The 24,529-nt window shown below is 46.8% G+C and overlaps 1 protein-coding gene across 1 annotated transcript in view; it reads left to right on the forward strand.

The window, feature by feature from the left end:
* The first annotated feature begins 6,943 nt into the window (after window positions 1-6,943).
* Window positions 6,944-24,529, forward strand: part of A2M (alpha-2-macroglobulin) — a 31,221-nt gene continuing 13,635 nt past the window's right edge. The window contains exons 1-17 of the mRNA XM_030040736.2: window positions 6,944-7,186; window positions 8,876-9,059; window positions 10,114-10,273; window positions 11,159-11,211; window positions 11,732-11,752; window positions 12,111-12,279; window positions 13,528-13,612; window positions 14,456-14,579; window positions 15,852-15,966; window positions 16,206-16,315; window positions 16,831-16,989; window positions 18,414-18,641; window positions 18,982-19,045; window positions 19,542-19,684; window positions 21,528-21,677; window positions 22,330-22,500; window positions 23,132-23,273. Of these exons, the coding sequence (XP_029896596.1) occupies window positions 7,098-7,186; window positions 8,876-9,059; window positions 10,114-10,273; window positions 11,159-11,211; window positions 11,732-11,752; window positions 12,111-12,279; window positions 13,528-13,612; window positions 14,456-14,579; window positions 15,852-15,966; window positions 16,206-16,315; window positions 16,831-16,989; window positions 18,414-18,641; window positions 18,982-19,045; window positions 19,542-19,684; window positions 21,528-21,677; window positions 22,330-22,500; window positions 23,132-23,273 (2,167 nt within the window). The 5' untranslated portion in view covers window positions 6,944-7,097. The remainder of the gene's footprint in view (window positions 7,187-8,875; window positions 9,060-10,113; window positions 10,274-11,158; window positions 11,212-11,731; window positions 11,753-12,110; window positions 12,280-13,527; window positions 13,613-14,455; window positions 14,580-15,851; window positions 15,967-16,205; window positions 16,316-16,830; window positions 16,990-18,413; window positions 18,642-18,981; window positions 19,046-19,541; window positions 19,685-21,527; window positions 21,678-22,329; window positions 22,501-23,131; window positions 23,274-24,529) is intronic.

The raw sequence follows: 24,529 nt of genomic DNA on the forward strand, positions 1-24,529 counted from the left end.
TGTACCCATGTCATTACTTCTCTCTGTTGGAATGAACCAGCTGCACGCCATGTTTTATAGGCCAGCTTCAACCAAACTAGTCAAGAGGCTGGACTTCTGGAGTCAAAGGAATACAGTTAATTGTGTGTTGGTATTGAATCAACCAAGAACGTGTTTCCCTCTCCACCTCTGCAGTTTCATATTGCAGAGGGAGGAAGCAGTGGACAAATCCTTACCACAAGGAGCTTTCAGTTCAAATAGAGCAGAGACAGGCTAAGAGTCTGAACAGCATAAAAACACAGTGAACGTTAAGGGTGGGACAGTAGGTTGCATTTCCACACACTGGGAAAACTTTTTCCACCCAGAGATTTTGTTCCAACAAAGGAAGAGAAATTTTATTAATTTCCAATTTATCCTGTTTATCCCAATATATTTATATTATATTCCAATTTAGTTTTATCAATTTATCCTTGGTCTGGAATTGCAGTTTATAGTCCAATGCAGTCAGAGCAGTAAGTCTGACAGGACTGCCTGATGATGGGCAGTCCTGACGCAAAATAACTGCTGTTACGGTCTGCGGGTTTGACTGCACATGTCCAGCGCACCCACTGCATACTAGCGGGTGCATGCCGCTAAGCTTATATGAACGGTCTCTGAAGCACACGCAGCAGCTGTGGCCTGCTCTGAACATCCACCTCATGATGTGTACATGTGGTGGGTTGACCCTGGCTGGATGCCAGGCGCCCACCAAAGCCATTCTATCACTCCCCTCCCCTCAGCTGGACCGGGGGAGAGAAAGTATAACAATGGGCTCGTGGGTTGAGATAAGGACAGGAGAGATCACTCACCAATTACCGTCATAGGCAAAACAGACTCAACTTGGGGAAAATTAACTCAATTTATTACCAATCAACCACAGTAGGGTAATGAGAAATAAAACCAAATCTCAAAACGCCTTCCCTCCACCCCTCCCTTCTTCGCGGGCACAACTTCACTCCCGGATTCTCTACCTACCCGCCCCAGCGGTGCAGGGGGACGGGGAATGGGGTTTTTGGTCAGTTCATCACATGTTATTTCTGCCACTTCATCCTCTTCAGGGACAGGACTCATCACACTCTTTCCCTGCTCCAGTGTGGGGTCCCTCCCACGGGAGACAGTCCTCCATGAATTTCTCCAACGTGGGTCCTTCCCACGGGCTGCAGTTCTTCATGAACTGCTCCAGCATGGGTCCCTTCCACGGCATGCAGTCCTTCAGGCACAGACTGCTCCAGCATGGGTCCCCCACAGGGTCACAAGTCCTGCCAGAAAACCTGCTCCGTGGGCTCCTCTCTCCACAGATCCGCAGGTCCTGCCAGGAACCTGCTCCAGCGCGGGCTTCCCACAGCGTCACAGCCTCCTTCGGGCACCCACCTGCTCCGGCGTGGGGTCCTCCCCGGGCTGCAGGTGGAGATCTGCTCCACCGTGGACCTCCATGGGCTGCAGGGGGACAGCCTGCCTCACCATGGTCTTCACCACGGGCTGCAGGGGAATCTCTGCTCCGGCGCCTGGAGCACCTCCTCCCCTCCTTCTCTACTGACCTGGGGTCTGCAGGGCTGTTTCTCTTACATGTTCTCACTGCTCTCTCTAGCTGCCGTTTCTGTGTCTCCCGCAACTTTTTTTTCCTTCTTAAAAATGTTATCACAGAGGCGTTACCACTATCGCCGATTGGCTCGGCCTTGGTCGGCCCCGGGTCTGTCTCGGAGCCGGGTGGCACTGGCTCTGTCGGACACAGGAGAAGCTTCCAGCGGCTTCTCACTGAAGCCACCCCTGCAACCCCGCCCTGGTACCAAAACCTTGCCACACAAAGCCAATACCGTACATGACGCGGTGCACAGGAGTGTTTCTGTGGGGATTTCCCAAATAGCCAGTCACAAGCCTTGGCATGCAGCAGCTTAGTGGTAGATGTTCTGGGGCGTGTGTTTGTTCTGGGAGAGGCACGCTGGAGAAACGGGCTGACAGGAACCTGGTGAAGTTCAACAAGGAGAAGGTCAAAGTCCTGCAGCTGGGGAGGAACAGCCCCATGCACCAGTACCTGCTGGGGGTGACCCAGCTGGAAAGAAGCTTTGCAGAAAAGGACCTGGGGGTCCTGGTGAACACCAGGTTGAACATGAGCCAGCGATGTGCCCTTGCTGCAAAGGAGGTGAATGGTATCCTGGGCTGCATTAGACAGAGCAGTGCCAGCAGGTCGAGGGAGGTGATCCTTCCCCTCTACTCAGCACTGGGGAGGCCACACCTGGAGTGCTGGGTCCAGTTCTGGGCTCCTCAGTACGAGAGAGACATGGACATACTGGAGAGTCCAATGAAGGGCCACAAAGATGATGAAAGGACGGGAGCATCTCTCCTATGAGGAGAGGCTGAGACAGCTGGGACGGTTTATTCTAGAGAAGAGGACGCTGAGGGGAGACCTTATTAATGTATATATAATATATATTTATATAATGCACCTGAAGGGAGGGCACAAAGAGGACGGAGCCAGGCTCTGCTCAGTGGTGCCCAGCGACAGGACCAGAGGCAATGGGCACAAACTGAAACACAGAAGGTTCTCTCTGAACATCAGGAAACACTTTTTTACTGTGAGGGTTATTGAACACTGGCACAGGTTGCCCAGAGAGGTTGTGGGGGTCTCCATCCTTGGAGATATTGAAAAGCCATCTGGACACGGTCCTGGGCAACTGGTTGTAGATGGCCCTGCTTGAGCAGGGGGTTGGACCAGATGACCTCGAGAGGTCCCTTCCAAACTCAACCATTCTGTGATTCTGTGAGAGATCTGCTAAAGGTAAGGACAAGGAAGGGACTTTGGGTAGGAGGAGGTGGGTGGGTAAGAAGGACAGGTCTGGGGAGAGGAGGTTGAGGAGGCAAGTGTGGAGGAGAGACAAAAATTAAGAGATAATTGACAGTAAAGAACTAGGCAGCATGGTGCATGGCAGGGAAGGGCTAAGGAGGAACTAATTGACCCAAGCACTGGAGGTTTCCTCCAAAAATGCTAGATCAGGGGTTCACGAGGAGGATTACAAATAATTTGGAAGTGATTGTTACTGGGATTGATGCTGCTGTGCCACGTGTAAATAAGCGCTACAAACAACTGTGAAATCACAGAGAAAACAGAAACAAGATCTTGTTTCCAAAAATAAAACTGCTGATTCCCCCCAGCAATTTTCTTTTCAAATAATTGAAATTTTCCTTGCATCACCTGGTTGAAAGAAGCAGCTTAATGCAGTTTTGAGCAATCCAGTTGCAACGCAACAGTAGATTCCTCACAGTGCCATTTACAGAATGCCTTCAACTGCATATCACTGGTATGTGGGGCTTGACCTTCATAGAGGATGTAATGCATGAAGGTATCGGGGCAGATGAAGACAAAAACACAGCTCTTAGCACACTCAGCTAAGTGGTTGTCTGCTGAAACTCATATGGAGTTCACTGAGCTGAGGGGTTTAAGATGGGAATGTTCCCAGCAAGGGTAGGTCTGCTTTTCAATAACCATGCCTGCAACAGTTAGACCTGGGGAAACTGTGAGAAAAAAACACCGTATTTTAAGCAGTCTACTAGGAGCTAAAAACTTTGAGTTTTCATCTCAGATTGTCTGGGCTACTTTGGGTGAGTCATTTTGTCTGTGCCAGAGTCCATTCAACCATCAAGAGACGATGCTGTCCCTGACTCCTAGAAAGTTGCCAGGCCCTACAGAAATAATGCTGGAGACTTTGCCTGTTTTGTCAAAGTAGTGGCAGCAGCTACAGAAGGAAACCTAGCAGTTACTTTACCAGAGAACCCCAGTGAAGAAACAGCTTCTCATGTTATCGTGATGTGTGTAGGTGAGGTGAGCATGTCTCCGAGCTTGCCTAGTTTACCTTGTGAATAGCGCAACAGCTTTGCCTCCCCTAGGATTTTAGAGTGCAGTGCATACTAGACTGTTTTACTTTTTAGCTCTTCAAACATGGCCTCTCAATCTCATCCCAAAGAGATACTCAGGAAATGTAAAATAAATAAATACATTAGGTTGCCTCAAAAGTTGACCATTCTTCAAAGGGAAAGGATTTTCAGCTGCGAATTTTACTTTCAACGATGCACAAGGCACCTCTGTGCGTTCAAGTTTTTACAATACTAAAGGGATTTGAAGCAAATATATTCATTTCCATGAAAAGCAGTTGAACAAATCTCTTTGGCAGAGCTTTTAATCTTCTGTCTAGAGCATGTTGATATAGCTGATTGATATACACTAATTTTCTTGGAAGTAAGTTCTTTTTGGATGAACTCTTGTAAGCAGCGATGAATGAATACTGGAGGAGCATGGCTTGCAGATCAAGGTAAGTTACAGTCCTCATTCTCTATGGCATTTCTGAGGCTGCACTTGGCCAGTGTTTGGTCTGCTGACCCCCAGTTCAAGAGGAACATGGAGAAACTGGAGAGGGTCCAAGGGAGGACTACCAAACTCATCAGAGTATGGAGCACTCACCCGCAGGGAGTGACAGGGGGAGCTGGGCTTGTTTAGTCTGACCAAGAGGAGGTTGGAGTGATTAAATAGCTGCCTACAAATACTTGAAAGGCAGTTGTAAGGATGTTGGACATGACCTTTCTTGGTAGGAGCAGAAGATACAACATGGGGCAATGGCTGCAACTGCAGGTTGGGGAGTTCCGACTGGACATGAGGAAAGATGTCTTCACCAGAGATTAGTGCAACACTGGAACAGATCACTGGAGAAATGGTAGGTTATCCATCCTTGGAAGTTTTCAAGATTTGACTTGACAAAGTCACAGCTGACAGCGTTGGCAGCAGTCCTGCTTTAAGTGAAAGGATGGACTAGATAACTTCCAGAGCTCCCTTCTAACCGGCACTTCTGTGATGCTGTCAATGAATGCAGTGGGATTCTTGGTTCAGACACAGGATGCTTAATGCTCTTTTTGCACAACTGGGGCACCTGTCCCTTTGAGCTATGCCAAATGACAGAAATTCAGATTCACTGAGAGAAATCCAAGAAAGATAATACTGAAACACACTCTCCTCACGGATAGGCCGACACCTTGCAGGAGTTTTCTTGAGGAGCTTAGAGTTAACCACTTAAAATCTAGCCAAAATGATCTAGAAAGCCTGTTGGCCTTCTCAGCTCTACTCACAGCAGGTGGAAATGGCAGGAGAGAGAGGGAAAACTCTTTGCCACTGCCTTGTCTGCACCACCACCTACAAGCTGAATCACACGGGCGGTGCAGAAACCCTTGAAATTAGGCTGCTGGGGCCCAAGTTGCTATTGGGAATGGGGTGGAGGCCAAGCAGCTTGAGGGCAGATTTTAGAAGTCAGTTCGGTATCTGTGCATGTTCATTGGTACCTCCTGGCATTCTCAAGCTTTTAAAATCTTGCCCCCTTCAATTGACTGAAAACATTTCTCTTCAGTTTTTGGCTACACAGCACATTTTTGACCAAGGTCCTAATGATTGGGAGCTGGCTTGTGAGCGGTGTGAGCTGGTTGGCTATTTGCCAGAAAGGGTAGCCCTTCCTTCCTCTGCTGCGTGCAGTTCTGCACCTCTTTCCTGTAAGGTTTGTGTTCAATCAGTCCGGCTCCCAACCTGTTCAAACCAAGGTAAAGTGCCATCTTCAAAAAGGCTTTGACCACCCCACGTACAAATCCTCTTCTCTGCGGATGAGGCAGATCTTCCTGGGTTACATTTATTTTGGGCAGGCAGAGCAACCTTTAGGCATCAGATGGGGAAGGCAGAGCACAAACCTGGGCTGTCTTTTGTGCAGTCCCCAAGGAAATTGGACATTCACTCCCATCCTCTCCTTTCCCATGCAGGTCACTGCAGGGCAGAATGAGTCTGCAATGAAGGTTTGTTATCTCATGGCACTTGGATTTCTTAACTCTGAAGTTCCTGAGCTTACCAAACTTCTGATGATGATAGTAGGAGAGGGGAAGGACAGACAGATAATCATTTCATCCTGCACCCTTTTTAATCCAAAAATTATGCTTTACATCCTCTAACATAGATCTCCTTTCTTTGGAGTTTGGGTTAGGACTATAAGTAAGACAGGTATTCTACTGCCACTTGCAAGGGTAATAATTACCAGAGCTATTGATCCTCCTGCTGCAGACCAAGGTAACTACGGTAAAGACAATGGTCAAAAAGAAATTTCCCTGTGTGATGCAGCATTGCCCATCACAGTGCATCACATGGACTTTCACATAACAAAACCAGTAAGGACTCCATCAAACAGCAATAATTGGATCTAGATGTGCCAATAACTTGACCTGGAACTAAAACCAGTACAGGGAAAGCAAGACCCAGGCCATGTCTGTCCTGTTGTGTGAGGGCAGCTGCTGCTCTGGGGAACTGGTTAATGTGTTACACACTGTTAATGGGTTGAACTTTTGGCAGCTTCCCATCATGTCACTGTCCCTCTTTCTGTCAGGGTGAAGGCCAGATTATCTTAGATGACTTGATTGTCCAGGCACTCTCTGGCCCCTTTTCCTGGCATTAGCCCTGGTGGGACTGGGAATGGAGAGCATGGGGGAGCAGGGTGGGTGAAGGGGGAAGGTTTTCAGAGTTTGCATTCCCCGTTTTCAGATCCCGCCTGTAAGCGGGGGTGAGGCTCGCCCACTCTTGTTTCCCAAATGCCGCCTCAATCTCCTGCTCCCAGTCTGAAGGAAATCAGACTGCTCCCGCTCCTCCGGCAGCCGCCGTGACCGGCGCCGCGGCCAGCTCCGTACGGGGAGCCCTGCCAGAAAGGGAGGCCTTCCCCTTCCCCTCTGCCGTTAGCCCTTCTTTTCTTCAGCCACCACCTTTCCCCTTCGGTCGCCTGCTGCCCTGCCACAAAAGAGAGACGGCTCCAGCCTGCTGGGCACCCTCCCCTCCCTCTCCCCCCCAGCGCCTGGCCTTCTGCCCGGACTCAGCGCTGCTAGTTCCAGCTCCTCCGTACCGCCTCTCCCCATTTCCAGATGGGCCCTGGCCCCCAGCCCTTATCTCCTCCAGCCCCTGGGCTGTTTGCAGAAGAGAGTATAAAGGCTTGGCTCCGAGAGCAGAGGGGGAGTACAAGCAGCACCGGACCAGGCTGGGTGTCTGCTTGACTCACCACGACCTGCTCCGCGCCATGGGGAAGGACGGGCTGCCCAGCAAACCAAACATCTTCCTCCTGCTCCTCTTCTTCCTTCCTGGACACAGCTCGCCTGCCACGGAGCCGTAAGCTGCGCAGGGGGGTCTCTGGGCAGGCAGGAGGCCTGGGTTGTGTTTCTGTCTCTCGCTTTGTCTCTCATCTTTTGCCTACTTTCTTTTACCCAGGAGTAAAGACCAGGGCTTTATTTTACCAGGGCTGGGTAAAGCGTCTTCTACAAACAGCAGCTGTAGCGCTTCAGGGGGACCCAAAACAGTCTGTGAAACTGAGATATCAGTAAAACTTCAGGAAAAAAAAAAAAAGGAAAAAAGAGGGAAAGGTCTATGAGAATACCTTTTGCTGCTTCAGTGAATTGACAGGATTTCAACAAAATATTCTGCACAGAATTGGTTCTTTTGAAAGGCAACTTTTTATAACTGTTTACACATTCAGTTTTCCTTAAGAGATAGACTTTTTTGAAAAGACAGTGAAAAGTTTCATTTTGGGTTGGCTACCCTACTCCCAGGTTGAAATGCCCAGGAGATGGGAGTGGTTTTTTGATTGATAATGGGGAAAAAAGGAACAAATAACAGATCTGGCACGACCAGAAATGGCTTTATTTTTTAACTCTCATTTTTCAGCTCAGCCAATGGAATGAAAATTCCCTTCTCACCCAAGGTTAGATGGCACTGTCAGACTGTGACTGTTAAGGTCTGTGAGGGTATATTGTGCTGCATCCTTTCTTCACCCCCTTTTGCCCTGTTTGTATGTGAAGGCAGTGCGTGTTGTGTGCACGTGCGTCGTACTTGTATGGCAGGAGCAGCGCACGAGGGGTCCTGACATCCCAGAGGCTTTCTCCTTTGGCTTTTTGCCAATGTCTTTTCCTCCGCAGCAAAGCAAGGCTGTGCTGCAGCGCTTTCGTCAAATGCAGACAGACAGCAGGGTTGGGATCTGAGGGGCCAGAGCTTTCTCCCCGTAGACCAACTGATGGACATCAAGGTGTGAGAGCCGCCCATACCGCTAAAGCGAATGCCCTACCTTACTGCTGACGTGTCGAGGGCTCTTCTCCCAGATGCTCGCTGCTCTGGGGATGCTTGTCAGAGGCCAGTCCTCGCCCACCCAAAAGGAAGCCCTGATGCCCTTAGAGGGGTCCGGTTTGATTCCCAGATGCAGTGCTGGGCACCGGGACACCACCAGCACGTTGCTCCCCTGGGAGGGAGGTTGCGTAGGGCTGAGCAGGGACCCCCTGCTCCGGCTGAGACAAGAGGGGTTTGCTTCCCTGAAAACCTGAAATTTTCTCCAGCGTTTTTGCTGAAGATGTGGCACCACGCTGTGGCAGTTTTGGGTCTCCGTGAGGAACGAGAGTTAGTGCTGCAGACGGTTGGCAGCGCGTGGTCAATGGCGTTTATTCACTGGGTACCGGCACTTGTGTGGCTCCTGAATCCCACTAACAGTGTCCAGCAAAGGTGACAATTGACTTGTCCCCACTGGCATTATTCAGGGTCCCAGGAGGAAGCACTGCTGTTGTGCCAGAACCTGGAAAAACATATCCTTTCCAGACATCTGCACTGAGGATTTCCTGGGGTATTTTACTTCGGAGACCGGCCTCTCTGCTTTCCCCTGCTGTTACAGTCATGCTGGAAATCTTGTTACACTCCTAGAAAATGCACCTCTCCCCCTGCACAGTGAAGGCTGTAGTCATCAGATTGGTTTATTTGTTCTTTCTGTACAGCTCCTGTTACCTGTTCCTCTGACCTGTCCTTCTCCCCTCTTCCTAGGCAGTATATGGTGCTACTGCCCTTTCTGATACACACTGATTCTTCTGAGAAAGTCTGTGTTCAGCTGACCCACCTGAATGAGTCTGTGACGCTGAGTGCCACACTCGAGTATCAAGGTGAAAACAGGAGCTTGATTGATGACGTGGTGTCAGAGACGGACATGTTTACCTGCATCCCTTTCTCGGTGAGTATCTCATCCTTGTGGGCTGATCCCTTGTGCCAGGGATAAACTGTAAGGGCACTGAGTAGTAATGACCAGAGTAACACTGTGTAGGTATTCACATCCCTCTTGGCCAAAGGTATGTTCACGTCCATCCTCAACACCCTTTCACTGCTGACATCTCCTTAGTGTGCTATCTGAATGGGAAACGCTGAATCCTGGAAAGCCAGCCCCTCTCTAGGACAGAAGGACAAGAGGCCAGGAGAAAGAAGTGGTTTTAGTATTGATGCTTCTGATGGCTGTTTGGTGAAAAGCTTCTTCAAATGGCTCTTCACATCATCCTTCAACAGCCACAGATTGTCACTTGAGTGCCTTCAAATTGGGGTAGAGCTTTTGAACCTCAGATACTTTCTGACTTGTGGATATAGTACACTGAATTAATGTAAGAACATAGAGCTGTGATTGCCTGTGACTGAAAAAGAGAGTGAGGCAGGAAATTTGTACCTTAATGTAATTGATAGCCCCAGGGGCTATAGCAAATTGTAGGCAGCTAGGAAAGTTGGTCATCTGGCTCAGAGCACAGATTACGTCTTTGGCCTGAAGGCTGAAGAACGGGCCTTCAGAACACTGAACAGGTTGGCATCCATGTCTGGCTTTGTCAGATATAGGCTGAAGATTGAGTTTTGTCACTTGGAGAGAGATGTATAGAGATCTGGCGTGTCTGGTTTGGAAAAGGAAATGTTCTGCAAGGACTAGGGACATTATCTGAAAGAGAAGGGGAATTATTCCATTGCCCCTGTGACTGTCAAAAGGAAAAGGACAGAAAAGTTTTGGTCAGGGCAGTAAGAATTTCTTAAAATTGGGTGGCAGAGATGGGAGTGCCTTTGCTGCACAATACTTGCACAGCAGTAGAAATATGGGGCAAGTGAAGATCAGGCTCTTGTTCCTGATTATAGTTCTCCTCACCTCTGTGTTGGGTCCATCAGGATTATATTAAACCTCTTATTTCCTAAAGGCCAGTTCAGTTCTGGAAGCCTTTAAAGATGGTCCATAACATAGTTGCTTTCTTACTCTCCAGCTTCCAAAATCAAATAGCCAGTCACCAGTCACATTTATCACTGTGACGGTGAAGGGGGCAACACTGCAGTTCAGGAGCCGCAAGTCGGTGCTGGTCAAGAATTCTGAGAGCTTGGTCTTCGTCCAGACAGACAAACCCGTCTACAAGCCCGGACAGACAGGTACCTGGGAAGGGGTGGAGATTTGCGTTTGAAGAAAAAATTCATACTAAAACTGTCGGACTGTGCCAGCCAGATGTTGACTGCTTTCACTGGGGGTCAGAACTGCAACCTCATGGCTGAGGCTTATGTTTTTAATGCTTCATTTAGGAACAATTTGGGGAACCTTAGACACATGCATGTATCATCTGGAGCACCTGCACACACTCCCTCTGTCACTGGGGGCTCTGTTGTTGTGGTCCATGCAGTTAGGGTCCACATCAGAATCAGAGAAAGACTGGATATTTGTCCTACAGAGAACAGGGCCAAAATTCAGGCTGTGTCATGAAATAGCTTTTAAAGCCGCAGCTGATTTTGCTCAGTGAAGACAGAGAGAACTATATAAGCCATTTATTTCTTCTGGACCATTGATCTCCTAAATTTGGCCTGGACAGAAATGAATGTCCTAAAAGAGACGCTGAATTCTCTATCCATCCAGAGCCAACACAAACTTGCAGCCAAGTGCTGAAATAATTTGCTTGTATTCATCCTTCCTAAGAAGTCAGTCTAGTTATAACAAAATTAGAAGACCCATGTGAATTCCAATGTAAAAATATATCCTTGCAAAGTAGACAAAGGCAACTTAGATTTAACTTTGGTCCTGATTAATGAGATTCTGATGCCCATGATCAGTAAGGTGTTCACACAGCCATGGATTTGCTCTTAACATCCTCTTATTCATGTAATTTCTTACATGGGTAACCTACTAGCATGACTTAGCTTTCTAGTGAATGGAATTTCTTTAGAAGAGAACAGCTCTGTTCTCTGTTGTACCATTTGTTTTTGCAACTGATGTTTTCTGGCTGCTGACTGCACTGTGGAACCTCACTGTCTGCCTTTCTCCATCAGTCCTGTTCAGAATTGTTTCTCTGGATACAGACTTCCGTCCCTTGAATGAAGTGGTAAGTATGATGCTTCCTTTTCACTAGTTACTTGGCCTTAAGTCATCTGTGTGGGGAAAGGGAGGAAAGAAGTGTCTTTTGGGGAGAGGTCTCAGTACACTGAGATAGTTGTGCAATTCCCAGCTTACCTCAGATCTTGTTAACAGGGTCTGTGCTTCAAATTTCTGCATAAGGCTGCCTTTTGCATTCTTGGAAAAGTTTGACAAACTGCAAATGAACTGTGCTGGTGTAAGCACCTCAGCAGTGGGCAAATCTGCCATTATCACAGTGTGCACCTGCTTTTATTAGTATTGCAGATCATTCAGAGTTAGTGATTTCAGCTGGCTTTTCTGCCTGAGACAAAGGATTGCCCCCCCGTCTTGATGTACCTCAAAATACTCTGTTGCTCCATAGCAGGAACTTTTTTTCTTATCCCATTGGGTGATCAGCTTGTTCCCTGAAACGTGGTCATAGCCCTGGTCATTTGAGCGTGTTGCTTGCACTCTGTCTAAATATGCTGTTTCCTTTCTTCTTTTTCTAGTTTCCGCTGGTGTATATCGAGGTATGTACAAGCATTCAATTCATGTTCACATCTATTGCACGTCACCCTGGGCAGAGTAACTACCAGTTGCCTCAAGATGATTCTTGTCTATTTTATGTATTAAGCAGGTCCATTACATTAATTTGAATATACAGAGCTTTAACTCATATGGTGGCAACCATGTACTCTGGGCCAAGGTTACAGCTCCTTCTGTTGTCCAGCCCTGGGCTCCCCACACAACCCTGCCAGTGCCCCCCACTCCTGTCCTGCAGCCTTCTGAAACACTGGGGCTGGGCCTCCCCTCACTGCTTTTGCTTTTTAGTTCTTGTTGCAGGCTCCCACTGTTCTCACAATCTCCTTGTGATCACATTCTCTGTAGGACCCAAAGAAAAACCGTGTGTACCAGTGGACAAAGGCAGAGTTAGAGAAGGGGTTAATCCAGCTGTTCTTCAACCTCACCTCCGAACCTATGCAAGGGACCTACACAGTGGTGGCACAGAAGGCCTCTGGCAAGACAATTCGGCACCCTTTCTCTGTGGAGGAGTATGGTAACTGTCGCTGCAGTTTCAGGTTCCTAACAGCTGGTCCTGTGAGGCATGAAAGCTTAATTGAACAGGGTGGTAGATCTGACCAGGATGTCCCACATGGCTGGAAAAACATCACTGTGTCCTCTCCCTCCCAAGCATCATCCCTTTCTGAGGAGTGAAGACTGAAGGACTTGAGCCACCCGTCTCCACTCCTCCCTAAGCCCCAGGCCACGCAGTGCAGCTCTTCTGACTGCCCCTCTCAGCAAGGCTCCCATCAGGGCAGCAATGTGCTTGGATTAATCTGTGCTGGCAACCACAAGCCTCACCTCCTTTCAGAGGTGCTTTAAGGTCACAGCCTCATCTCCAGTTGGCTACTGTCAAGTGTCACGCTATGAGTCTGGGTCTCCCCTGCCTAAGGCCCAAAGACTTTTTGGTGTAGGCTGGGGCTGTCTGTAAATTCAGACCTTGCCCTTCCTCCCCCACAAGCTAAGCCTGCAGCTCGCATGACGCCTCAGTGCCTTAACCTCTCTCTGATGCTCTCACCACTATGCCAGTTCCATCTGCTTGGCTAGAAAATGGTATCCCAATACACACCGGCACACGGTCGCAACCAACATAGGTTCCCACCCCAGCAAGCCAGCTGTAGCCCTTGTTATATGGTCTGACATGATCTGGCTCGTGCAGCAGAGGTGAGTCCTGGAAGATGAGTCTGGAAGTCCTTTGACCTTTTTCAACTGCAAGACTGTTCCTATGCCCTGAATCCCTCCTAGCTCTCCCAAGACAGCCACCGTCCACCTCCCCTCCTGCAGCTGGGTTTGGATGTGATGTCACCCTGTGCTAAGTCACCGGGGAAGCTATGGGGTCTTCCTATTTTGCAAATTGGTGAGGTCTACATGCTTTGGAAATGCAGAGACCAGGCTGCAGTCCCAGTTCTGTATGTTTGTGGGAGAACTGTATTGACTTAACTCTCTATTTTACTGTATCCTACTGCTGTGGGACTGATAACCCATGTGTTATCTGAGAAGCTGCTGTATTTTAATAGCTGGTGTAATAATCTTGTCTTACCTGGCACAGTTGTTGGCTGAGGGCCTGTGGTTTTCACTGACTTCAGTGGGATGTGCAGGTGACAGAAGCCTCTAAAATCTGACCATTTAGATGTAAAAGGATTTCAGGTCATTTGTAAGAATAGTCTTTGAGCAGCCTTCATGTCTCATTCTTATGTTATTCCCCACCACATACATAGACTGTTTTGCTTTGGTTTTGCTGCAGTGCTGCCAAAATTCGAAGTAACAGTGAAAATGCCCAAGGTGATCACCATTCTTGATGAGAAGCTGAAGGTGACAGTTTGTGGTCTGTGAGTGCCATTCTTTCAAGTCCTTCTTGGTTTCAGGTCTGTCTTCAGCTGCTGCTGCAAGTCCAGTTGGGAGACTGAGATATGATACTTCATTATATTTCTCAATCATTTGGGGGTCGCAGGACGAAACAGACTACATCTACCATTAGACAAAAGGCAACAATATTGCTTGGGGCACTTTGTATGTACATGTAGAAACATATTGTTCTTCTGGTTTTTTGGAAGGGGTTTTTTTGCATATTTTTTGAGTCACAGAGAATTTCAGACCAGCTACAGTGCTAGGGAAGAGGTCTTCAGTTTAGTTTACCCGGGAATGGTGTTTTAACTGTGGCTTTTTCTTGTCATTGCCGAGAGGAAACCATAAGTGACTCAGCTGCCCTCTTTCCTTTGGGCCACCTCATTCAATTCTGCATAGCAATGTTCCATGCATCCTGCAGGGCCAGCCACAGCTCGGGCTGAAGAACGAGCCAAAAGACCCAGTGGACATACATACACAAACGAGTTCCATCAGAATTGGGCGGTGGGGTAGATACTTGCAACATGTTCTCCAAGATGAGGAGTACTCTCAACTAAATCAGCATTAGGGTAAATGAATTCTGAAGACTTGTATGTTATTCCCAGGGATGCAATCAGGACTATAAGATTCAGTGCTCCTGCCCCCGTTGCCATGCTTGATCCTAAAATGTTACTGAATTTCTTTCTGCTTTTTATTCCCTGTGATGACCCTGCTGTGTCCTGGAGGCAGCTCTAGGGAAGAGTAGTGGCAGGTGAGCTAGTCATTTTTCTCCATGCCTCTTACATTCCTAACAGCTCTGTTTTTCTTTCAACCCTCCCCGCTGGTAGATACACATTTGGGAAGCCTGTTCCTGGCCTCGTGAGCTTCCGTGTCTGCCGGAGGTTTGAACACGCAGCCACTGCCTGCTATGGCGAAGAGGCTAAAGCAGTGTGTGACGAGTTCTCTGGACAGGTGAGTCACAATTACTCTTGCGGGTAGAGCGATAGGAGAAAGTGTGGTTTATTGAGCATGCCTTGTAGGCGCAGGCTTGGCCTGAGTATGTACGAGCGTAGTGTGAAGAAGGGAGAGACTCCATGTATTTTAAGGAAGCCTGAAGAAGGAGAGAAGGTTGGGTGCAAGATGAAATGTGAAAGGTAAAAATAGGGGGAAGGTCTGTGCAGTAAGAAAGATGTGTGTAAAGTCAAGAAGCTGATGGAGAAGGAAGAGATGGAAGAAACAGAAAGAGGTCAGATGGAGTGTAGAGAGTGTAAGAGAGAAGTAAGATAGAAAAGGCATGAGTCATGAGAGAAGAGTTGGGGTTGGCTTACACTAGAGACAGTGTGTGGGATCAGAAGTTAGTGTCAGAATCAGGAAAGGAGCAGAAACCAGGGGAGGGGTGATGCAGTTTGAGCAAGAAGGAAAGGAATATGGGTTTAGTGGCAGTGATTAAGACAGACAGAAGAAAAAAAAAATCACTTTTTTCACTCTTCAGACTGGCAAGTCTACAAGAGCAAAACTGAATGATGTTTGGACCATGGACAGGTGCAACAGTGCTAGCTTAATTGACAGGAGCTGGGGTAATAGCAGTTGTGGAAATATGCCAGGACAAGAAAGCAAGCAGAAGACATTCATATGGTCCTTGGGGTCTGCTACAGTATGATCCCCACAATTGCCTCTGCCACTGCTGTTCTTATCCATGTTAAAAGAAAATATGAACACTGCAGTGCTAACCTCTGTTCCAGGCATCTCCTCCCTTTTCTGTGGAGACCTGCCTTGTACATGAAGATGCTGAAGTGAATTGGCAAGCTTTGGAAATACTTTTCCAGCTGTCATCTTCTTTCTACACATACCTAGGCTTTGGTTTATGTATCACTGTGCATTTCAAGCCAGCAGCTATATTCTAACGTGCCTGATGCCAGGCAAACATTTCCTGTGTGGCATACGCTTGAATAATTCCCTATGCTTCTGTATCAAGTGCTTGCAATTTCAAACTTCACACACACATACACAAAACTCTTCTAGGTTGCAAACTCTTTGCTCTGATGTTGCTGCAAGTACTTCAAAATGCTCCTTGCCAAGTTACTTATGTGCTTTTCCAGTTTTGATAAAAACAACAGAGGGAATGATCTGTGAGGTTATGGGCTTCTCTTCCAGTTCAGAGCAACGCACAGTGATGGATTCATTAAGTTGAATAAGCATTATATAAATGAGACTATAAAGGTCTTGTTTGTTTTCCCCCAACAGACAGACAACTATGGCTGCATTTCTGAAACGGTAAAGACCAAGTTATTCCAGCTCAAGAGAAGTGGGTATGAGAATAAGCTCCATGTGAAGGCTAAGATTAAAGAGGAGGAGACAGGTATGAACCATCTGGATCAAAAAGCCATATAATAAGCTCAGGAGAGATCAGCAGAGGGGCCTGCCAAGTAGGAATGGGGGCGAAAAGCAGACTCTTGCTTTTCTGAAATCCTAAAGTTTTCCTACCTGGAGGCCAGGAGCATCAACAAAATTGCTTGCCCAGCAAAGAAGGGTTGGCCTGGGCTAAAAGTAATTCTGGTCAGGCAGAGGCAAATTAATTCTTCATGTTTCTTCCTGCAGGAGTGGAGTTGACTGGAACAAGCTTCTCTGAGATCACAACCACCATTAGCAAAATCACCTTCGAGCATTCAGACTCTCGCTACAAACCCGGAATCCCCTACTTTGGGCAGGTAGGGAAATCATGAGAATGGAACGCCATGAGTGCCAAACAATCATGCTACTGAACCTCCTGGACAGATACATGTCCCCCCTCTGCAAAGATGCTGGACCTCAGTGCCGCTAATCCCCGTGGGCCTCCTCTCCTCTGAAGGCTCTCGAACTGGGGAACAGCAGCCGAGAGCACAGCACTCATTCTGCTTACCCCTCTGTCCTTGCGCTTCTGCTTCTCTGGTCAAGTAAAATTTTGCTTTTCCAGTCACCTGTTTAATAGGAGGCCTAAGGGGTGTGAGTGCATGTCAATCTCCACGAGCACGCCTCTGACCCAGAGGTGGAGATAAGAAAGGGCCAAAGAAATAAGATTCAGAAAGTTTGCAGCTCTCTCTGAAAGAGATAGGTAATGCACATGTAAAGAGCAGTGGAGGCTTCCTTGTCTGACATGAGCCCAACATCCTTAGCTTGGTGGTCTATCAGTCTGTTCAGGTGACAGGCATTCCTCTCCTATACTATACTGGTTTTGCTCCTCCAGGTGAAACTAGTGGATGGGTCTGGTGCTCCAATCGCCAATGAAGTTGTGAAGATTTCTTTACAAGGAGGCCAGGAAACCAACTATACAACAAATGAAGAGGGCAGGGCACAGTTTGTCCTGAACACTACCAAGCTGAACTTCGATTCTGTTGGAATTAGGGTGAGTGCTGCGGGCAGAGGAGGTGATGAAGTGACCTACAGGGCTGGAAGGGGAGCACCTCTGAAGTTTCTACTATATATGCAGAAGCACTTAGCTTCTTATTCCTGGTTGGTTGTGCCAACCTTGACACCAGCGTGGTGTAAATAATTGTACAACAAACCAGGTTGCCAAGTCACAATTGTACTTAGCTTCTAAGTATTTGATTCCTGCTTGGCAATAGCAATATAGGGTTAGAAGGAACATCAAGAGGTCATAATAGTCCATTCTGCTCCAAGGGATCACCAGCCCTACCTAGACAAATCTCTTTCAAGGGTAAGTCTAACTCCCATGGTGGAGTGCTGCTTGTGCTTCGCTGTCTTTTCAATTAATTGATTTCCCAAGTATGTTGTCTCAATATCCTTTGTGGTCAGTTAAGGCAATCTGCATTTCTCAGGGTTTAATTTAGCATTCCGAGTTTCTAAGCGGTTCTCCTTATTTTTTTTTCTTTTTTTTTTTTCTTTTTCCTGCCATAAAGAGAAAAAGAGTATGAACCATTCACAGAAATTCTCCCCCTGGTGTGGAATTTGTTTATCTGGGAAAAATAAGTCCTGCTGAGCATCCTTTTGTTAGTGGAAAATGCAATATGTGTGTAATATGCACATTTCATAATATTTCACCCTGGAATAGGGCAGAGTGTCTAGAATTGTATTTGCTCTTCTCCCTACAATTCTCTTGTCACAGATTAAAACCATTAAAAATTATCCAGAACTTACCACTAGGTGCTTGAAGTTTTCAGAATTTTGCAGCGTGAAGAAAAGGCAAGAGTTCTCAAGTATAGTGAGAAAGATAAGGAAATAAGGGCACATGAGGCACATGAAATGCTGAAGTAGCACCCTTCTAAATGTGAAATATCTTCCCCTTGCTCTCATTTTTAAGAAGATCTGGACTCTCTCAGGTCCTAAACTTCTATTCAGTTTAGGTTTAGCATTCTTAGGTGGAGACTTTTCCTCCTTTTCTATAGCATCCTTAGCTTGATCTTGGCACTGGTAATCTCTGAACTGAACAGCACTATCCCTTCTCCAGTGCCAGTAATGAGAAGAAAAATGAAAATCAGCTTCTTTTCTCTTTAAACTAACAGGATGTTAGAGGGGGCAAGGTATTAGGGTAAAGAGCCCTTGAGGTGATACTGGTAGTAAACAAACAACTGATATGATTCAGCTTGTTTGAGACAAACTCCAGATTCTCTGGGAGTGAGATCATTCCCAATGATTTGCTAAGGGTACCACCACCCTGTCTTGCATCTTCCAAACTCACGGGGCTTTTTGTAGGTTACCTTGTTGCTTAAATACAAAAAATACAAAACCTTTAATGTTAGGCCATGAATTTTGGCTCCAGTTCAGCCACCCGTGTTTGAGGATCTATGTGTGTATTTTCTCCTTTTCCAGGCAACTCATAAAGTACACCCCTACTGCTATGACCGTTCCTGGGTTGTTCCGTATTATGAAGAAGGCTATCTCCAACTAAAGCGCTTTTACTCTCCTAGTAATAGCTTCCTCAAAATTGAGCCCGAGTCCAACACACTAAGCTGTGGCTTCTCCACAGAGGTCCGGGTGCACTATATCCTTACTCCAGCAGCCATAGGAGAGCAGAAGAAAATCGTCTTTTACTACCTGGTAAGCTTGCAACTGCCTTACGGTGAGGTTGTCACTGGTAATTGTAGGGGGGCTGGAGATGGAAATTGTGGTTTGTGGCAGCAGGCTTTAAACACTTTCCCATCATCCTTCATATGTTCTTTTCCCACAAAAAGGAGGGGCTGGGTTAAGAACAGAAGAATAAGGATGTCCCAGTGCCCCTGGGGTGAGCACTGGGATTCTGCCTCAGGGAGGCAGAGAACAGCTGAGCAGGGTGTGAGCAGCAGACATACAGCTCAGTTGCTCTCCTCTCAGGTTCCCCCTCTTTGAGGTTTGGCTCATGTATAATCTCAATCACAGCAGGGTTTCTCCTTCCATTCAGGTGATGGCCAAGGGAATCATTAAGCAAGCGGGCACCCACATTCTGGATTTGCAGCAGGAAAGTGGTGAGTTCCTCTCCCCTGCCAAATTGTCGCTGTCCTGGGAGGTTAGGCAACTGTGGCAGATATACAGGCTGCTTCCATATAAATGCAGGGATCCACATCTCCAAGTCCCCTAAGATATGGGAAGAATTTGAGCTTGCTTTGCCTTTATTTAGGCTTTGCTCAGATTTGCTCTAATCCCCTATGCCAGCTGTCTGTCTTCTGCCACTGCACTTCTGGGGCTCCAGTGCTCCTAGGAGACACAGACTGATGGCCTGTTTTTAGAAGCTGAACCAAAATTCAGCACGCTTATGCACTGGAAAACAGGACTTGAAACAGGCTTTTTCAGTCAGACAGTGAGATTTATACATCTCTGTGAGCACTAATTCATCCCACTTGGAGCCCTGGAGTTTCATCATGGCTAGGATGAAGTTCAGAATGAAGTCAAACCTATGAATTTTGGCTGCTCCAAGAGCAGGTTTCCTGTACCTTAACTTTTTGCTCTTGTTTTGTTTGCTAGCCAATGGGGTCTTCTCGCTACAGCTGCCTGTACAAGCTGATATTGCTCCAGTGGCCCAAGTGCTTGTCTATACCACTGCCCCCAGCAGTGAGGTAATTGCTGATTCAACCAAGTTCAACGTAGAAAAGTGTTTCAGCAATAAGGTAAGTGTCCATTTCTTGAGGGAGCAGCCATCAGACTGCAGCATGGTCAAGCTCATTTATTTAGGTTTATCCTGGCTAAGCTCATTTCTTTAGATTTACTAACACTGGACAAGCCACTTATAAATTGTTCTAGGTAGCTTCACTGCTTACTGGTTTGTGCTAGCTTGGAGGAGATCAACTGCTGGGAAAAAAGTGCCAGCAGGGACTACAGTCATAAAAACCCTCTTAGCAACTAGTCGCAGCCATTGATCTCACAGACGGTCCTGGGTAAGAAAAGGGGGGCCGCACGTCTTATGTCATACTGCAACACGTGCATTTCACTCCTTTTCACACAAACTCATTCCAGCAATGAGGTGGCTGCTTGTGGGGTCACAGAGCAAAAATAAAACACACATGGCCCCAGTCCAGTGGGGGAAGCTAATACTTGTCAGATCTTTCAGCTCCTGTACATCTCATCCTGTCATTTTAATTTCTATTGTGTGTAAATGGAGATAAACCTTGCCTGAACCTGCTGAGCAATGCACAGTGGTGCTTCAATAGCAATGGTGAGACTGAGAGAGTGCAGAAAAATAAAGCCTTTCTGTGAGCAGGTGGACCATTGTTCTCTTATAGCCCCACATATTCCTTATTCAGAAGAGAAGACTGATGTATGAGCAGCCTTAAGAAGAGAACAACGTCAAAAATTCCCATTGGGACTTCAGAATAGTAGACAGGACACTGCTAAAGACAGTCCCTTGTCCTGCTAAAACCCAAGCTAAATGAATTCTTGAGACTGGTGTCACTGTAGGAGCTTGGTCACCTGAATTTTGTTCATATATTAAAGGTCATACTGTGCACTGCAGTAAGGTCTGGGTACAAGCCAAGTGCCAAGTGGTTTACGTGCTCAGATACTGCTTTCCTCTCTGAAAGCATCTTGAATTTAAAGCTGTTGTCAGACCAGATAGGACAGACTTTTGGCTATCTCTATGCTAGACAGTTTTACTAGAAGCAAGCTTGCTACAGCCCTTGTTGTGCCATTTCCTGAAGAATATTTTTTTTGCACTCTCAAGATTATAAGTCCACCCTGGGAGAGGTGGGGGCTGTCAGCAGAAGGCATGCTGGGGTCTGGTTGGGACATGAGGGAGACTGGCAGCTGATGCTGCTTTGTCAGGCAACTTGTTTACTCTGAGGATGCTTTGATCATTGCATGTGAGGGGAGAGTTTGTACTTCTGAGGAGAGGGAAGATTTATGCAGGTCAGCCATCTTATTACAAAAATCGTGTGAGATGGTGATGGTAACAACTTCTGCTAGCAAGGACTTCCAGGACAGAGGTTGGTAGGGGCTTGTTAGAGTTGTGAGTTAGGTTTTGGGGAAGGCACATGAATGTGGCAGGCCAGTTCCTCAGAATTATTACCAGCCAGTAGATATTGCAATATTGCTCCGGGGCATCACTGCTTCTCATGTTACCAAAGAATCTGCTAAGCAAGGTCTTTGCAAGCCTGTTTTCTCTCCACATACAATATCTGGGTGCAGTACGGAGACTGGGCCTGGTTCAAGACCATGCCCAGCTGCCTGAACAGATCTAGCCGCTATGTGAGATTGTCTCATCATATTCACCATGGCCATAAAACCCCAAACTGCCTTAAAATTTTTATGAGCAATTGCAATGCTTGAAGTTGCCAAGAACTGTTAGTGCTGATTCCTCTGGCGTTGCAGGAAGGAAATCCAGCTCTGCAGTAGCACAGAGGGAGTGTGTGTGCATGCCTCTGTGGGCTTTGTAAGGTTGGAACCGATGCACTCAACTGGAGAGATAAGTCTGGCAAGGATAGGGCATCTGTGACATAGCTTTTCCTGTGACTACAGGTGGACTTGAGCTTCTCTGCTTCTGAAGGCCTGCCTTCCTCTGATGCTCACTTGCTGTTCAGAGCCTCCCCGAACTCCCTCTGCGCCGTCCGGGCTGTGGACAAGAGCGTTCTCCTCATGAAGCCAGAAGCTGACCTGTCACCCAGCTCTGTAAGTGCTGCGTCTGTGGAGCAAGTCAGAGCAAGTGCAGCCCGGTGCTGGAGGGGAAACAGTGAACAGTCCCTCTTGTCAGTGCTGGCACGGGAAGGCTGCCCTGTGCTGTTTCTCGTCTTCGTCCGGTGGGTGAAAAGATGAGAACTGGGCAGCAGCTGTTTCTTAGGGGGTTTGTGCGATTGTAGGGATGGCACTCAGGAAGCTCTTTTAAGGGGACTGCTTCTCTTGGCCAGCGCCAAACGCTGTTGTTTGATGATAATTTTTCAGTTATTGTCTCCAGCCATGGATTAATTTTCTTGGAGTAGCGTCTGGAAGTGTCAGAGTTTATTCCCCTCACGCCAAGCAGCAAACGACAATCCCTGAGTAGGTACAAAGTACCGCATATGGGCTGGCCAGTGTCATTTTTTATATATGTGAGCCATAATAACCAGAGTAACATGCTGTCCATAACAAAAGAGGCAGTATCTCCAAATTTGGATCTCTTTTTTGACTCCCAAATTCCCATTGCTCCCACCACAGGGAGGTCCATGGCAATGTGGATGTATGTGCAGGTGATGGGACTGTTTTGGTGCTTGCATCCAACTCCCTCAGTTGTGTTTTGTGACAGTGGACACTAAAAATGCCAAATACCCTGACTTTTTCTGCCTAGGTGTATAGCTTGCTGCCAGTGAAGGAATTGCACGACTATCACCATGGTCCAGACATGCTCTTGGAGGAGCCTCTGGAGAATTGTGTCCCCTTGGAGAAGATAGTTCTGAATGGGATCACCTATTCTCCAGTAGTGGTGACGAATGAAGAGGACACTTACAGCATCCTAAAGGTATAGCTCTCTTGCATGGTTAGGGAGTGGAGTGGGAGAAGGACTGAGAATGCTTAAGCCTTCTGTGGCATGATGCAACGTAACAAAGGAAGGGTTTGTGAATCTGAATGATCTGACCACTAATTTTTATCCAGAGGCGAGTTCAGTGAGAGTCATAAACTTCACCTGTCTTGCCAGCTTTGCTCCCCCCTTGGTGGAAAAGGGATCAGTCTCAAAGTTTTCTTCTTACAGGAAAAGCTTTGAGGTTGACTTGAAATGAGGTTCTAATGGGAGGTAAATAATCCGGTGCCATTATAGTTACCCCAATTAAATCAATAAGTCCTTGAGCTGCATTGTAGCTACAGACATTTCCTTCCAGAGAGAAAATTCTGTATCTACTCCTTGGCTCATCCTGACCCCTAGGCTGGAACTGGACTGGAACCAGTGCCCTGGAAACAGAGGGGATCTATCCTGTGGTCTCTCTGAGCCACCCAGGCACCCAGACCCAAGGCTGGGGGGATCATCTCAAGGTCCAATCCACAGACAGTAACAGCTTCTCCTTTTGAGGCAGTAAAATACCAATGTCAGGTCTGCTGTGTAAACCTCAACAGGAGTCAGTATCAAAAACCGATGTTGGGTTTCTCTCCCATAGGAAATGGGTTTAAAGGTTTTCACAAATACCAAGGTGAGGAAACCTTGGTATTGCAGCACTGACAATTACATGCCTGCAGGAGTCCGCCTTGCATCATCTTCAGTCATGTCTGGAGCACCTATACAGGCAATGAGGACAAGCGGTAAAGGAACTGGGTTTTGTTATCACCTCTGTTCTGAACAGAGATCCTGTCTGTATTTTGGGGTGAATACGTAAAAAAGAGCTGGGGTTGTGAATTGAACTCTTGGAAGTAGTACTGAATTGGTGGGTTTGCAGATTTCAGCTTCTGCATCAGTGTGGGGCTTATCTCTTTTGCTGGGTTGTGAAGGTCTATAGACAAGCTTTGATAACCCCACATTAGAAGTCAGCAGAACCAGGTAGTTTTCAAAGACTCTGGCAGAGCAGAGGATATTATTCTGCTGCTGAATTCTCTGCTCACTAGGCTTTTACAAGTAGGCTTCTTTTCCCAGGTATCACTTAAGTTGTCTCCGGTACCATTTTCAATCTGTCCTCATTGACTCATCCAGTTTTATGTATGGTCAAAACCAGATGAAGTAGATGACAAAATTTTCAGTGACAAGCTGGTAGACTTTGGGGGCTTGGAATGGAAAGATGGGTGTGGTAGAAGTCCAGTCTGAAATGGACCCACCCTATTTCTAAGGGTATCTCAACTCTTACACTGTAGCTGTTTGGGCAACAGAATTGGCCATATCATCCTCCAGAGTATCATATTAAGGGAAATATCCTAGAAAATCTAAGTTATTTTAGCTGGATAACTGATTCAGAGAGTTTTCCCTTGGCACAACAACCTATGCTGTTGTACATGTCCAGTTTTAAGACAATTTCAACTTCTGACACAAGTTGCTAAGATGCAAGATATATGCTTTTTAATTATTTTAAACTGAAATAGACAGCAGTAAGAAGACTGAAATACCATGATAGAAAAATACAAGCAAGCCATCTGTCACTCTTGCTAGGAGCTATGTGATACAGCTCTGATAGCATCTTTCCCTTGTGCTCTGAGACCTTCTCAGAGTCTGGAGGTGCCCATTGCACAGATAGTATGGATACTTGCTAGCTTCAAAATTGTTATCCAAACATAGAAATTAATTTAGCCAAAGTAAAGATGACCAAACCTATAATTTAGTTAAGAGCTTTTCTTCTTTATCTGTTTGGGTGTATTTCTCTTTCTGTTTGTAAAAGGCAAGCAAACCAAGTCCCACCCACCCCATCTTTGTTTTCCAGTTGTTCAAAACCGAAGTAAAACAAAGGCTTATTTTTTACCAAATTTCATCCCAAACTCAGAATATTTTCTTGGAAGTAATTTTTGCATGTGAAAATTTTGTTTTAGTCAAAAAGTCTTTTTTTGCCCCTCCCAAATTCCAGCTGCATGATTTT

The sequence above is a fragment of the Aquila chrysaetos genome, chromosome 17, assembly GCF_900496995.4.
Source record: "Aquila chrysaetos chrysaetos chromosome 17, bAquChr1.4, whole genome shotgun sequence".
NCBI lineage: Eukaryota > Metazoa > Chordata > Aves > Accipitriformes > Accipitridae > Aquila > Aquila chrysaetos.